Raw genomic sequence first — 17,181 nt, 5'->3', positions numbered from 1 at the left:
TTCTTTTGGAGGACTGTATACTTTATGCGGAAGACAAAAATCACTTCAGAGTTGACCGACAAGCACCTCAAGTGGATGTAATTGCTTTATTTTTCTTCCTTATTCTTAAATGCCTGATAAGGAGACACTTTTGTAAAGATATGATGCTTAAAGTAAAAGACATATTAAGGCTGAATACTTGAAATATTATGCAGCTAATTATAAGCATTATGTACAAGCACCTGAATAACTTTGTTTTATTGAGATTTTGATAATGAAAAAAAAAAGGCACATCTTGGCTCTAAAAAAAAAAAAAAAAAAAAAAAAAAAAAAAAAATCACTTAATGAACAACCTTCATGCTCAAAATGTCACATTTTGGTATTTTTGGAGCCTAGGTATGCTGTCTTTTTTTCTATTTCCATTAGTATTTTTTGTCGAGCACCTGCTTGAGAGTTTTTCCAGTGATGTGTGTGCTCTTGTTTTGATTTTATTACCATTTTGCCATTAACAAACAGGACAGTTGAGAATAACAGGAAGCTAGACAGACAGAGGGGAAAGAAACAAGGACACAACTTGCTTTTGTTAAAATTTGCTTATTGTTGTCACAGAAATAATGGAAAAATTAAATATTTTAATAGTTTAAATAACATTTTGCTTAATATTTTATTATAAACTGCCATTCACAATGTCAGATTTTTAATGTTTTTTTTTTTTTTTTTTTTTAAAAAAAGAGTTTGCATATGCTCATCAAGGCTGCAATTACTTGATCAAAAATACAAAAAAAAAATATATATATATATATATATTATTACAGTTTAAAATAATGGTTTTCTATTTTAATATATTTTAAAATATAATTTATTCCTGTGATGCAAAGCTGAATTTTCATCAGCCATTACTCCAGTCTTCAGTGTCACATGATCTTTCAGAAATCATTCTAATATGCTGATTTATTACTTTTATATCAATGTAGGAAACCGTTGTGTTGCTTAGGATAAAAAGTAAAAAAAAAAATCAAATTATCAATTTAACACGTCATTGAATAAAACGTTTTTTGTTTTTTTTTTTTTAAAAAAAAAAAAAAAAAAGAATAAAAAAATTACTGACCACAAGCTTTTAAATGGTAGTTTATATTGTTACAAAAATGTTTATTTTACATAAATGCTGTTCTTTTTAACTTTTTATTTATTAAAGAATCCTGGGAAAAAAGTATCACAGGTTCCAACAAAATATTAAGCAGCACAACTGTTTTCAACATTGATTATAAATCGGCATATTAGAAGGATTTCTAAAGGATCATGTGACACCGAAGACTGGAGTAATGATGCTGAAAATTCAGCATAGCATCACAGGAATAAATTACATTTTAAAGTATATCTACAAAGAAAACAGTTATTTTACATTGAAATAATATTTCACAACTTTTTTTCTGTGTAAATAAATGCAGCCTTGATGAGCAAAAGAAACTTTAAAAAACACAAAAAAATCTGACTGATCCCAAACTTTTGAACGGCAGTGTACACTATAAAGCATATTGCAAACTAATCTTCAAAAAAACGAATAAATAATTAAAAAAAGAAAAAACAGGTTTTGAATCCCAGACACTTTAAATGTCTACTGCAGGCACAGATACCCATGGGCTCCAAAATTCCTGAATTTCAAACACTTTTTTTTTCGGATCAGATATTTTTAGAATAATTAGACTGGTTTTATGTGATTTTATTAGGCAAATTTATAAGAAAACAGCATGAAAGCAGGAATCTAGCCTTGTGACTACCACATAATCATCACGCCTCAAAAGCTGGAGTTCATCTTTCCCTGGTTGGTGGTCACATACATAAACATGAGTGTGACAAGTCCACTCACCACTTCCATGACCTGAGCGCTCCACTGAGAGAGCAGCTGCAGACCCTGCAGAGCCAGATCAAACAGCTTCCTGTATTCAGAGTCTGTCTTCTGGGCCTCCTGACGCCCTGAACCGGTCACTACCTGCACAAATGAGAAAAGGAGGTGATGACAACAGGCAATTAAACAAGATAACATAACATCTAACACAACTACTATCATTAAAGAGAAAATGAGCAAATTAATGAACCGCTGAAATCTCTTCAAACAAAGCTAATGACAAAACTCCAGGATCCCTGCTGCATCTACAAAAAGAAGGGGCTGCATTCGAAATGAGCCAAAAACCTTGTATCTATGCATTTGTTTCAGCAGTCCAAGACAGCACAAGACACAAGAACTCTGTGTCAAAACCCCTGACATCTGACAACCAGGGATGTGGAACGAAAAAAACGAATTCCTCCTTGTTTCTCCTTGTCACTGGGCTGCTGTCACTGATAGCGGACACTAGTTGTCCTCTGGCTGCCAATACACTCTCATTACAGTGCTGCTGCCATGTCTTAATTCAATCCAAGGCTGGCCTCTTCCTCTCACATTTCCATATTCTTCTATGAGAATACAGACCCTGGTGGTTCTGAAAGCAAACTTCGAGTGGCTGAGATTGAGCCTCGAACCCATTTAGACAGGGAAAAGGGAATCATGTATGAAGCACAAGCTTCCTGCCCTCCCACGGCTAATGAATATTCTTGAAATCTACTCACATGAACAAGAACTCAAGAGCGACGTAAGCCACCGTAGCTTCTGATTCTCATTACGCCATACGACTTCAACCATCAATGCATTTCTAATTCCAATTTAATTAGCCATAGCTATCATAAGAACTAGAGCACTAGTAGAATATACAATATTTGACTCTGGATCACAAAACCAGTCTTAAGTAGCATGGGTATATTTGTTGAAATAGCCATATATACATTGTATGGGTCAAAATTATCGATTTTATGCCAAAAATCATTAGGATATTAAGTAAAGATCATGTTCCATGAAGACATTTTGTACTTTTCCTACCATAAATATATCAAAACTTATTTTTTTGATTAGTGATATGCATTGCTAAGAAGACATTTGGACAAATTTAAAGGCGATTTTCTCAATATTTAGATTTTTTTGAATCCTCAGATTTTCAAATAGTTGTATCTCGGCCAAATATTGTCCCATCCCAACAAACCATACATCAATGGAAAGCTTATTTATTCAGATTTGATGTATAAATCTTAAAATACTGACTGGTTATGACTGGTTTTGTGGTCCAGGTTCACGTAAAATCAGTCTTAAGTCGCTGGGGTATATTTGTAGCAATAGCCAAAAAGACATTGTATGGGTCAAAATCATAGATTTTTCTTTTATGCCAAAAACCATTAGATCATGTTCCATGAAGATACTTTGAACTTAATTTTTGATTAGTAATATGCATTGCAAAGAACTTAATTTGGACAACTTTAAAGGCGATTTTCTCAATATTTTGATTTTTTTGCACCCTCAGATTCCATATACTGAAATAGTTTTATCTCGGCCAAATATTGTTCTATCCTAACAAACCATACATCAATGGAAAGCTAATTTATTCAGCTTTCAGATGATGCATAAAGCTCAATTTCGAAAAATTGACACTTATGACTGGTTTTGTGGTTCAGGGTCACATATGAAAAGAATTTTTACATTGCTATTGCATATATTGCATTTATTTTGAACTTTCTATTTATCAAAGAATCCTGAAAAAAAATTATCACAGCTTCCACAAAAATATTAACATTTTATAACAACAAAAAACCTACTCAAGCACAAAATCAGCATATCAGAAAGATTTCTGAAGATCATGTGACACTGATGGCTGTAGTAATGGCTGCTGAAAATGCAGCTTTACCATTACAAGTTTAAAACAGTTATTTCACAGCCTCTGTCAGCATATAAATATACATTTTTATTTAAATCCAATCCAAATAAGCAACTGCTCTAATGAGATGCTAAATCATGCTACATCAAATTCGGTTTTGCCAGTCTCTGAATCAAAGAACTACTCAGAAAACAAACTTCGTCAAAGGTCTTATGTTTAGAAATAGCAAGTCATTTGGCATATTAGATAATAGACATTTCATCCCCTAACGTCATTGGCAGTATGAGTCAGTGCACGGTCACTGGAGAGTCTTGTTTAGAAAAACGGTGAAGAAAAGACAGTGTTTTCTTTTTTAAAAGCCTCTCACCTCACTGTTGCTGTAGCGAGCCAGCTCAGAAATGAAGCGCATGTGGTCTTCACGGATTTGAATCATCTGTTCGCAGATGTTATACTGCGGGCTACTGCCTGCAGATGTGCACGACCACCTACAGGATACAGAATTTTATATAGATTTTTAGAAAACTTTAATGAAGCTTTTGCCACCTCAATTTTTCATTCGCTGCAGTGTCTTAGAAAAAAGCAACCAGTACATTATCAAAAAATATCTTAAAGGTAAAGTTGTATGAGTTTAGAAGGACAGATTAATATTTTGTGTTATCTACTCTTTAAAGTAAAAAGTCATCATCTGCAGCTACAGCATTCACATTTACACTACCAGTCAAAAGTTTTTGAACAGTAAGATTTTTAATGTTTTTAAAATAAATATATTCTACTCACCAAGCCTGCATTTATTGACGTACAGCAAAAATAGTAAAATTTTGAAATATTTTTACCATTTAATATAGCTGTTTTTTATTTGAATATATCTTAAAATGTAATTTATTCCTGTGATTTCAAAGCTGATTTTTTAAGCATCACATGCTCTCTCAGAAATCATTCTAATATTCTGATTTGCTAATTAAAACATTTATTATTATTATTACGTTGAAAACAGCGGAGTGGAATTTTTTCAGGATTTTTTGATTAACAGGAATTTCAGAAGAACAGCATATATCTAAAATAGAAATCTTTTGTAACATTGTATGTATTCATCATCACTTTTGATCAATTTAAAGCATCCTTGCTAAATAAAAGTATTAATTTCTATAATTGCTTTATATATTGACTCCAAGCATTTGAACAATATAGTGCATAATGTTACAAAAGCTTTTTAAATTAAATTTTAAAATATATTTAAATAAATAAATTGCAAAAATATTTCACAATATTACTGCATTTTGGATCAAACGAATTCAGGCTTGATGAGCAGAAGAGGCTACCACTTCCAGAACAACAATTTACAAATAATATACTCACCCCCTTGTCATCCAAGATGATGTTCATGTCTTTCTGTCTTCAGTCGTGAAGAAATTATGGTTTTTAAAGGAAAACATTTCAGGATTTTTCTCCATATAATGGACTTCATTGGTGCCCCGATTTTGAACTTCCAAATGTAGTTTAAATGCAGCTTCAAAAGGGCTCTAAACGATCCCAGCTGAGGAAGAAGGATCTTATCTAGCGTAACGATCTGCCTTTTTTTTTTTTTGTTTTTTCAAAAAATAAAAATTTGTATACGTTTTAAGCACAAAAGCTTGTGTAGCACAGGCTCTGGGATGCGCGTCCACGATGCTACAAATTAGCGATGGGTCGTTCTTGAACGATTCGTTTATTTTGAACGAATCTTTAATGTGACTCAGGAAGAACGAGTCGTCTTGGGGAGTGATTCGTTCAGTCGCGCATGCGCAACATCCTATTAGGTTCTGTACTGGAAGTAGTTCACCTGTTTCGAGTCTTCAGGTTTTCCAAATCGTTTGTACATCTTATGGGGCTGTCACTTGATGCTGATTTTGCTAAAATGAACGAAATGACTCGAAAAAGATTTGTTCATTTTGCTGAACGAGACTCAAAGGTACTAGTCGGTAAAATGATCCGAACTTCCCATCACTATTACGAATCAGTTCATCGCCTGTATACTTCGGCTCAAAAAGGTAGAGTATGTCGAAAAACCCCATATTATTTTCTCCTACAACTTCAAAATTGTCCGACATCGTTGAACCTTTTTGTTTGTAAACAGCGTTTGACTTACTTGCACTTTCTTAGTGTCTGTGCGTTCACTTTGTAAACACTGGGTCTGTAGTTCCACCTACGCTCCATGTGACATTTTGACGTGATTCAATAGTACGCATCCCAGAGCCTGTGCTCCATGAGCTTTTGTGCTCAAAAAAAATTATTTTCCGGAAAAAAATACCGATTGTTTCGCTAGATAAGACTCTTCTTCCTCGGCTGGGATCATATAGAGCCCTTTGAAGCTGCATTTAAACTACTTTTCCAAAGTTCAAAATCGGGGCACCACTGAAGTCCATTATAATGGAGAAAAATCCTGAAATGTTTTCCTCAAAACCCATAATTTCTTCATGACTGAAGACAGAAAGACATGAACATCTTGGATGACAAGGGGGTGAGTAAATTATTTGTGAATTGTTGTTCTGGAAGTGGAGCTCTCCTTTAACAATTACTGTCCAAAAACTTTTGATTGGTAATGTATGCATGGCATATTAGGACACCCACCTTGATTTGTTTTCCTCATAGTGAGCGCTGGTTTTGATATAGCGGGCCAGCTCAATTTGCATGTCACCAAACAGAGGCACTACCTGCAATTGCTGTATGGGTAAAGCAGAACGTCAAATCAAATTAAAATTTGCCTCGGGGCATCCCAACACAAGCAGTCAGATGAGACAGATCGTTTTTTACACCAGGCATTAACATGCATCTCAAATGCATTTCAATTTGTGAAAATCAGAGAATTTACATTACCCAAAGAAAACAGACAGACACACACACCTTGAAAAACTTGTCAATTTTCGTGAGGTTGATTCTCTTCTTGGCATCCAGTTTGTAGATGTTGCTGTTGGATCCATCCATGAGATAGAGACCAAAGCCCATCACCTACAGACATAATCACAGCAAACTATGTGAAAAAACTGTTATAATCTATAACAATATCAACATTTTTACATGGTAAGCTACTTAGTGACTTCTTGGTCAAGATTACGATACATAAATATCAAGATTCACATTTAATATGGTCAGACGTTTGAGAAATATTAGCAAAAACATAGTTCTAGACTTAACTATGCATTACATTGACAAAAGTGACAGTAACATTAAAATCTCTGCTTCAAATAAATGCTGTTCTTTTAAACTTTCTATTCATCAAAGAAACCTGAACAAAATGTAGCACAGTTCAAACTAAAATATTAAATGATACAACTGTTTTTAAATAAACATTTGAGCACTAAGTCAGCATATTAGAATGATTTCTGAAGGATCATCTGACACTGAAGACTAGAGTAAAAATTAGTTTTGCCTTAAAACTTAAGTAATAATATCTGTTCAATAATGCTGTTTGCGAACAAATAAATGCAGCCTTTGTGAGCATAAGAGACTTCTTTTGAAAACATGACAAATATATTCTTACTTTGAGTAGCATGTGTTTCTCACTGGGGGTGAGGTACATCTTGTTTTCGTAGTAGTCCACACATAGGTTAACAATGTCTGCCAACAGCTCATCATATCCGTTAATCACCTCTAGCTGCTGCTGCAAGGACTAAAATAGAGATGCCATCAATATCAACAACTCAAACACAGAACATGTCTAAAGCACTGTTGTGTGTATTTGTGTTTATTATGCTGCTGTATGCAGTGACTTCAAGTCAATTTGAAGAATTTCAGCATTCAAGAGCTGGTCTTGTTTGTTTGGATACTTTATATTCAATGCATTTTCTCAATACTGAGTGTTAGTTTACAGAAGATGGAGTGGTACCTGAGTGATCTTGTTGTGGTTGGCCAGGAACATGGACAAGTTCTGAGATTCCTGAATGGAGGACGGCTCAGACATTTTCCTCAGGAACTGGGCAGCTCTGATGGACAGAAAGGAAAATATATTTATTGGCTATATATTTATAGTCAGTGAAGAAAAAGACTGACACAGAACACACAATTCACTCAACTCACAATCAGGCCAGTTCAAGCACTATGTCACTAAGTCAAAAGTTTACATACACTTTGCAGAATCTGCAAAATGTTAAGGGGGCCATACAAAATGCATTTTTTTTTTTTTTTAATTTAGAACGGACCTGAATAAGATATTTCACATAAAAGACGTTTACATATAGTTCACAAGAGAAACTAATAGTTCAATTTATAAAAATGACCCCGTTCAAAAGTTTACATACTCTTGATTCTAATACTGTGTTGTTACCTGAATGATTTTTGTTTGGTTTTTTTTTGGTTGATAGTTTTTCCTGAGTCCATTGTTTGTCCTGAACAGTTGAACTGCCTGCTGTTCTTCAGAAAAATCCTTTAGATCCCATAAATTCTTTGGTTTTTCAGAATTTCGTGTATTTGAACCCTTCCCAACAATGACTGTATGATTTTGAGATCCATCTTTTCACACCGAGGACAACTGAGGGACTCATATACAACTATTACAGAAGGTTCAAACTCACTGACCGGGGGGTTCAAACTTTTTAAATTTAAAGATCAGGGTAAATTTAATTTATTTGGCCTTCTGGGAAACATGTAAGTATCTTCTGTAGCTTCTGAAGGGCAGTACTAAAAGAAAAAAAATATGATATTCAGGCAAAATAAGAACAAAAGTACACATCCTCATTCTGTTCAAAAGTTTACACCCCTGGCTCTTCATGCATATTTTTCCTTCTGAAGCATCAGTAAGTGCTTGAACCTTCTGTAATAGTTGCATATGAGTCCATCAGTTGTCCTGATTGATGTGAAATGATGGATCTCAAAATCACAACACAACACAACAATTCTGAAAAAGCAAAGAATTTGTGGGACCTGAAGGATTTTTCTGAAGAACAGCAGGCAGTTTAACTGTTCAGAACAAGCAAGGGACTTATAAACAACTATCACTAAACAAAAAACACAGCTGTGGATCATTCAGGTAACAACACAGTATTAAGAATCAAGCATGTGTTAGCTTTTGAATGGGGTCATTTTTATAAATTCAACTATTATTTTCTCTTGTGGATTATATGTAAACATCTTTTATGTGAAATGTCTTATTCAGGTCAGTACTAAACAAAAAAAATAACATGCATTTTGTATGATCCCTATTATTTTGGTAAAATAATTAACATTTTGCAGATTCTTTTGACCTCCACTGTATTTGCTGAACTCTTTTATAAGAAAATAAGCATTTAATGAAAAAAAACAAATATTATTCGACATATAAAAATATGTTGCTTTTGCAGTGGGGACAGTGAAAATGTTGGCACTAAAAATATTTACCGGCCAGCGTGAAAAAAAGAAAAAAGCACCAAAAGTCATCCACAGAGACCTAGAGAGAGACAGCAAGACAGCAAGAGAGTGACGAGAAAAGTGTTCGATGACATGAGGTGGAAAACTGGAGGGGCGGTTGACAAATTTGACATTTCATAAAGTGTGTTCAGCAGGTGGGCACACTGAAAATAAACTTAAATCTACACAGATACACCAACTCGCACGAACACTTTAAAAAACAGAGGGTATAAAACTAGACCGCTCTAGTGTCTTGATGACACATAGATGTGCAGCATTTCTGTTTTATTATTTATCAGTTTTATTTTGACACTGTGGACTCTTGTATGGCTATTTCAGCTAATGCAAGATAATGAGTATGCAGCTCATTAAGAAAACATCAGCAAGAATATCCCATTACAATGCTTCAGCTTGGAAAATGGTGCAGACTTAATCATTTAACAGTCACATATGATGTATATACATATGTATGCACATATTTACAAATGCAATGCTCTTGTATGCTCACCGATGCTGCCTTTTTTTCAAAATAGTCAAAACGGTGGTATTTTGAACCATTACTTCAATTTAAAATAAAGGTTTTCTGTTTTAACATATTTTTAAATGTAATTTATTCCTGTGATGGCAAAGTTATCTCAGATGATCCTTCAGAAATCATTTTAAAATGCTGATTTGGTGCTCAGGAAACATTTCTCCTCATTATTAATGTTGATTTTTTTTGTGGAAACCAGTAGAGAGTTCAAAGGAACACCATTAAATTGAAAATGAAATCATGTGTTACATTTTAAATGTTTTTACTGTCAGTTTTGACCCATTTAATGCATCCTTGCTGAATAAAAGCATTTATTTGCATTTATTTATTTAAATGCAATATTTTAAAAAATATTTAAAATGTCTGTTTCATGCCAATGAAGCACCAAAAAAGTGAGTATATTATAGTGATAACAACTGACCAGAAGAATCCAGATGTAAAAAGACTGCCATCTAGAGGATGCATGTATTACTGATGAGGCTAAATGCAAAACTGCGGCTCACAGAAGGCTGTCTTGTGGTTACCTCTTATAGGCGGAGTGATCATTTTTGACGCTGCACTTCATGTTCTTAAGTTCATCTAGCACCGCAAACATGTTGATGAACTTTCCCAGGGTGAGCAGATAGGCTTCAGACACAAAGTCCTTCCTCCGCTCAGCATGACACAGTCGACGCACTTCCCCGCAGAAGCGGTCTATTGCTGTCCTCTGAGAGCGAAGTCAAATAAGAGAGAAGCATTAGATGTATTATTTTACAAAATATTGTTTTAAAATCCAGAAAGTAGTGTTGATCTTTACCTGAAAGTACATGAAGTTCATTAGTTTGGTGACTTCAGGCTCGAGCACCTCCACGGTCTTCTCATAGATCTCCACTCTGTTAGGCTGTTCATTACACTTCACCTGTGAGAAGGACAGACAGAGAGGGTCAAAACAACTGACTTACAATGTCTGTTGCTGGCGTTGGTGACTAATTTACCTGAGGAATAGCTCTTGAACAGCTCCTCCAGGTATACAGCATCACGGCATACTCCTGTCCTTCCTCCAACATCTCATTCTGTAACACACAGCAAAAGTTCCCAATAAAATTATAATACATTAGAGCAACTGAAAGCACACAGAGTTATTCCAAAAGGCCACACAGAAAAAATTTTAATTCAAATATTATATTATATTGATTGATTGATTAAATTTAAAAAGGTTTTTAATTTCTCAAAACACTGAAAAAGGTAAAAACTAATTACAAAGTAAAATGCAGACATATTTTAAGATTTATTCTACACTGTTTCTAGGTTAGAACTTTATTAAATTATGCTTAAATAAAATAAATAATTCATAAAAACAAATTTTAATATTTTTTAGCTAAACATAAACTGTGATATTAATTTAATATTCAACAATTTCTATTAAATAATTAAACAATACCTAAATAAGTAAATACAGTACCAGTCAAAACTTTTGGACAGTGAAATTTTTAAAAGAAGTCTCTTCTGCTCACCAAGCCTGCATTTATTTAATCTAAAATACAGTAAAAGCAGCAATATTGTGAAATATTTTTACTATTTAAAATAATTGCTTTTTATTTGAATATATTTTAAAATGTAATTAATTCCTGTGATCAAAGCTAAATTTTCAGAAACATTACTTCAGTCTTCAATGTCATATAATCCTTCAGAAATCATTCTAATATGTTGAGTTGCTGTTCAAGAAACATTTATTATTATTATTTTTTTATTATCAATATTTAAAACTGTTGTTTGATGAATAGATCCATAGATTAGCATTTACTAAAAAAATAAAATTAAAAGCTTTTGTAACATTATACACTCAAAAGCATAGAGTCAGTATATTTATTTGTTTATTTTATTTTTTATTTTTTTGGAAAGAAATTATAGAAATTAATACTTTTATTTTAGCAAGGATGTTTTAAAACGCTCAAAAGTGATGATAAAGACATTTATAATGTTACAAAAGATTTCCATTTCAGATAACCGCTGTTCTTCGAACTTCCTATTCAAAGAAATCTGAAAAAAATTCTACTCAGCTGTTTTCAACATAATAAAAATAACAATAATAATAAATGTTTTCAGAGCAGCAAATGATGCTAAACATTTAGCTTTATAACCACAGGAATAAATTACATTTTAAATAGAAAGCAGTATTTTAAATAGTAAAAATATTTCAAAATTGTGCTGTTTTTGCTGTACTTTGGATCAAATACATGCAGGCTTGGTGAACAGAAGAGATTTCTTTAAAAACATTAAAAATCATACTGTCCAAAAACTTTTGACTGGTAGTGTAACAATAATAATAATAATAATAATAATAATAAGTAAATAATAATGCAAATTCTGACCTCAGAATTTAAGCCCAATGTATACACAAATGAAATGCAGATTCTACAATAAACCTTTTTTATGTTGAAGGAACTGCCAAAGAACAGCTTAACCTACTTAATCTTAAGACCTTAACAATTCTCTTAGGAAACTTTTGAGAAAATCTCCCCTAGAGTAACAAAAAACACTCTTTCATAGAAACTCTGAGACTGTGTGTGTGTGTAGCATCACACTGCTTCCACACACACTCTTCAATTCCTCACTGATGCCAAACAGTCCCTGACAGCTATTACCTCTCACTAATAGAGCACACTGCAGTTCACATTCAATACAAAAACCATTCAGAGCAGCCCACTCTGCTTGGCCAGTCTCCTCAAATGACCACGGTGAACATGGACAATGAGAGACTCTAATGGGCCCTCTTAAATCCATTCAAGCCCCTGACAGACTCCTTTAGCAGGGCTTCCAGAGGGCTGGCTTGATAGACTGGTTTGGACAGTCAAGGTCAGCTTAACAGAGCTGTGATAGAGTCGAAGGTTTAGCGGTTTAAAGGAGGTTAGCTAGTGAAGGTGGAGTTGAACGGCTGCCTATTTGATCTTACCATGCTGGAGTGGACGGTGGCCTGCTCGATGTAACGTGCGATGCCTGTCACAAAAGCATTGCGGTCCTCAAAGTTGGTGTTGAAGTTGGGCTACAGGTGGTTAAAAGAAAAATTCTGGTTATGCACTTTATATAAAATACACTGAATATCTAGGTCAGCTGCTCTCAGGTCAGCTGTTACCTGGTAAATGAGGGAGGAAGGCAGAGGCTCGATGCAGGGCTGCTGATCTGGGAGCGGCAGCTCCTCCAGCAGGTCCACATTGGACAAAGCATCTTCCAGAGTCACCGTGGACGCCATCTCTCTAAAAGAAAAAACATATTTTACACCTTAAAACTGAGGAATTAATCAGAACATATCAATTTACACATTTTTCTTGGCACAATACTGTCAAATAGGGCTGGGTTTTAAAAATGTTCACGATTCAACTCAATTTCAATTCACAAGCTTGCGATTAGAATCAATATTGCTTATTTTGGATACATATCAGGTATTCACCAGATTTATTCAAACATAAAATAAAATATTAAACAACAAAATTATAATGAATGCGTCATATGGTGCATATATTTATCAAAATGCTACTCTCTAGAGTTAATTTCTCTAGCTAACTACAAGCTTAGGGTCACTAAATATGTTTTTTCTGAGGTAAATGTGACATTATGTGACATTGTTTACAAGTTATATTGACATTTACGCGATTAAAACACTGATTTAGCGCTTACATGAGACAGGATATGGATTTCTCCAAGGTGCACATTTTCTTTTAACATACCTTCAGATGTTTATTCATGTTCATTTCGTGATGAAACTGGTATTAAAGTGGAGGAAATGACCAGGGTTGCCAGGTTTTTACAACAAAACCCACCCAATTGTTACTCAAAACTAGCCCAGATTGCATTCCGAGGGGTAAAATACACGTTTTTTGGCATGGTTCATCTGGTAATATTCGCATTCCCGGGGATAAAAATCACATTATTGGTAACGCTGAAAAACTGCAGACTTGGCAACACTGGATGATCTGTTCTCTTAAGCTGAGATGCTACAGCAATCTGTCTCTTCACAATAAACAGTGCCAAAACTGCATTTATTGTTTGAATACTGTAATAAATTTGACAGAATTTGAAACCTGAAACTTTGTTTCATATAAAAAGTAACAAAGCACAAAGCTTATTACGATTTATTTGATGGGAGGTGTGCTAAAATGTTCCATTCATTAACTGAAAACCAACTACACTAATCGATTCTTGGGATTTAGGAATCGATACCATTTCGTAAAAAACATCAACTGATTAAAATAGAGAAATCAACATTTTTGACACACCCTTACTCAAATGTTTAATCCTTGATATCACAGATGGCAAACATCAGTATAAATACAGTAAATGTTTGGAAACTATAGCAACAGAGAAAAGCCAAGCAAGAGGTTTTATAGCTGACAGGAAAAAATAAAACCTCAAAACAACCAAAAAAACTCTCCCTTACTGCTGCAACAGGGCAACGTTTTCACACTTCACAGCGTCGACTGTCAGAATGAAAGTACCCTCCTCTTTCCTCTACCCTAACCTCATACCATCGCCTAATCTGGCACGATTCCAAAAAAAAAAAAAAAAACATGCTGACAGTGATTCATCAGTGATTAATATTATGGTTTTTCCTTCTGGAGCATCAGTGAGCGTGTGGACCTTCTGTAATAGATACTTACATGTTTCCCAGAAGGCCAAATAAGTTAAATTTACCCTGATCTTTAAATTTAAAAAGTTTTAACCCCCCAGTGAGTGAGTGTTGTAACCTTTGCAATAGTTGCATATGAGTCCCTCAGTTGTCGTCGGTGTGAAAAGACGGATCTCAAAATCATAGTCATTGTTGGAAAAGGTTCAAATACACAAAAATGCTGAAAAAAGAAAGAATTTGTGTGACCTGAAGGATTTTTTCTGAAGAACAGCAGGCAGTTTAACTGTTCAGGACAAACAAGGGACTCATGAACAACTATCATTAACCAAAAAAAATAGCTATGGATCATTCAGGTAACAACACAGTATATGAAAACAAGTGTATGAAAACTTTTGAACAGGGTCATTTTTATAAATTTAACTATTATTTTTTCTTGCTGACTATGTGTAAACATATTTTTATGCAAAATATCTTATTCAGGTCAGTAATAAATAAACAATAACATGCATTTTGTATGATCCCTCTTATTTTGGTAAAATAATTAACATTTTGCAGATTCTGAAAGGGGGATGTAAACGTTTCTCAACTGTGCATTGAAAATGAAATTTTGCACAGATACAATGATCATTTGCATACATTCGAATTAGCACTTTTCTTTCTCACTGGTTCAGAATTTGCACATTAAACGAACACCATCTGATTGGCTTAGAATGTCAGGTTTTGCAGCAGTTTCACATCAAGCATGGAAAGCAAAATTGCTTGTTGCTGAAACTAATAATGGCCACAAGCACACAGCAGTGGCTGACAGACAATTATAAGACATAAAAAAAGAAGAAACACTATGCAGGCCAGAGGAAATGGGCTGCTGTGTTCTTGTAGAGATAACACTGTAGATTCCCTTAGTAAGCTGTGGCTATTACTGGCACACACCTAGACTTATTTAGGAAGGAAAAGTGTACCTGATCATGGTGGTGGCACGTTTCTGGAAAGTTAAAAGAGAACTTAACAGAAGGAAAAAGCAGAAGGAGATCCATTATCAGGAAGCAAGCGATTAGAAGAGAGCAGTGCCTCCAGTATAACATGAAGAACAGAAAGTCTCTAGAGAAACTCAGTGATGTTATCAGACACACACTGCTGTGGTTGACACTGACAGCTGCTTCTGCCGACAGTTCTGACTGAGCAGCTGTACTTTAGCATGCAAATTTTACACACTCAATTGAAGCTGAAGAGTAGCATTTGTTTTAACGTGAAATGTGCTGAGAAAACTATAAGTCAGTCATCTGTAGACTGACTTCCTGAAGAATGTAAACAAGGAGGAACTGCTTGTTTGGCAGACAGGGGTGGGGCACAAAGGATAGTATTTTGAAAATCTGTTTGGATATTATTGTGAATGTCCATGTGAATGAATTTGCCAAATTTTGGATAAATAAATCAAAAGTGGATCAGTACACTTAAATAAAACCCAATATAGACAAGTGTCTGTGAATATTAAGCCACAAAAAGAATATTTAAATATGATTCCTGCGTGTCTCTGTGTGAATGAATGGCAGACACTCGGTTTTGTTAACTAAAAACATGCTGAAGCGCATATGACGCTCGAGATGTTTTCAGCCTCTGCCGCCTCAAAATATGAACACATAAACAATTGTTCATGAGCATTTTACAGTTTCTTTTGAGAAAAAAACTATCGTCATATCATAAACAGAAACAGGACTTCAAAGCAACCCATCAAAACACAAGTTTGATTTAACTTAAACTATGACATAAATATATTACTTAAATGTATTGATAGTACTACTACTAATAAAATTATTATTAATCATTATTTTTAAAGAATATTTACCAGAAAAATTTAATTATCAGAATTTATTTACTAAAAAAAAAAAAAAAAAAAAAAAAAAAAAAAAGTAAATACACAGTATTTCTAATAAATAAATAAATAAATAAATAAATAAATAATAATAATAATAATAATAAATATATTTTTCTAAAAAATCAATTAATTGGAGATGCCTATTAATAAAATGTAAAATTAAATTAAATTAAAATGGAACCCAGAAAATGTATGGAAAACAGAATTTAGTAAAAATAAATATAAATTTGAGGAAAAATTACACATATTACATAGGGCCTTTAAAAATTATTTTTTTGTTAAACTAACTATAAATTGCTGTTAAATTGTGTAAGTTTTATGATTTTTCAGTTTTTAATTTATCAAATTAGACATGCTTTTTGATTAACTATTTTAATTTAACCATTAAAACAGAGTCTAGAAAAATTAATATAGAAAAAAGCAAAATTCAAAAAATAAATAAATAAATAAATAAATAAATAAATAAATAAATAAATAAATGGAATTTGGAAAAAAAACTAAAACAAAAAACAGCTGAAAAATACTTAAAAAAATGTAATTACAATTTATGGCTGTCATAAGCAGACAATTTAAGGGATCAAGCCGTTTTGTTGCATTTGATTTAAAACGAGCTCTTCTCACACCCACCCCTCTCTTCTGTGGGCTGATGAGCTGTTCTGTTAACTTCAGCTGCATTTAGCCGTGAAACTTGCTAACCAGCACATTATTAGGAAAGACGATATGCAAAGATGCATAAAAAACCCTTATACTCACTTCTGTTATGGGTGAAGCTGGATCACAAGCGATTTGCACAAACATAAAAATTATGCGCATTTCCTTCAAAAACAAAAGTAACGTTAATCCTCTGCGTCTTTAGCAGCTCAGATGTCGGGAGTAAATGATGGCTGCTATGTTCATTATTACATCCAACAACAAAACACCTCAGCTGGAGACATTCTTGTCTTCACCTACACCAGAGTCAAAACAATGGCAGTTGGAGTGTTTACAACTCGCTCAGGGCGGGTCTAAGGCAAGACGGTCATGTCAATCAACTATCATGGGAGAGAATGCTGAGAATGGCTTGATTTGAAAAAGGGGATATTACTTATAAAGATTAAAA

General features: G+C 33.8%; 1 protein-coding gene across 1 annotated transcript in view; it reads right to left on the bottom strand.

Annotated features, from left to right (window-relative positions):
• Positions 1–17,181, bottom strand: part of cyfip1 (cytoplasmic FMR1 interacting protein 1) — a 53,446-nt gene that overhangs the window by 29,248 nt on the left and 7,017 nt on the right. The window contains exons 2-12 of the mRNA XM_051112143.1: positions 12,719–12,839; positions 12,539–12,628; positions 10,581–10,658; positions 10,403–10,504; positions 10,131–10,312; positions 7,579–7,675; positions 7,234–7,362; positions 6,597–6,701; positions 6,324–6,415; positions 4,084–4,201; positions 1,847–1,969 (exon numbers count right to left, since the gene is read on the bottom strand). Coding sequence (XP_050968100.1) covers positions 1,847–1,969; positions 4,084–4,201; positions 6,324–6,415; positions 6,597–6,701; positions 7,234–7,362; positions 7,579–7,675; positions 10,131–10,312; positions 10,403–10,504; positions 10,581–10,658; positions 12,539–12,628; positions 12,719–12,835 — 1,233 coding nt within the window. The 5' untranslated portion in view covers positions 12,836–12,839. The remainder of the gene's footprint in view (positions 1–1,846; positions 1,970–4,083; positions 4,202–6,323; positions 6,416–6,596; positions 6,702–7,233; positions 7,363–7,578; positions 7,676–10,130; positions 10,313–10,402; positions 10,505–10,580; positions 10,659–12,538; positions 12,629–12,718; positions 12,840–17,181) is intronic.

This window comes from Labeo rohita, chromosome 6, assembly GCF_022985175.1.
Source record: "Labeo rohita strain BAU-BD-2019 chromosome 6, IGBB_LRoh.1.0, whole genome shotgun sequence".
Taxonomy (NCBI): Eukaryota; Metazoa; Chordata; class Actinopteri; order Cypriniformes; family Cyprinidae; genus Labeo; species Labeo rohita.
The sequence above is the reverse complement of the archived record's forward strand: the minus strand, read 5'-3'. Positions and strand labels throughout refer to the sequence as shown.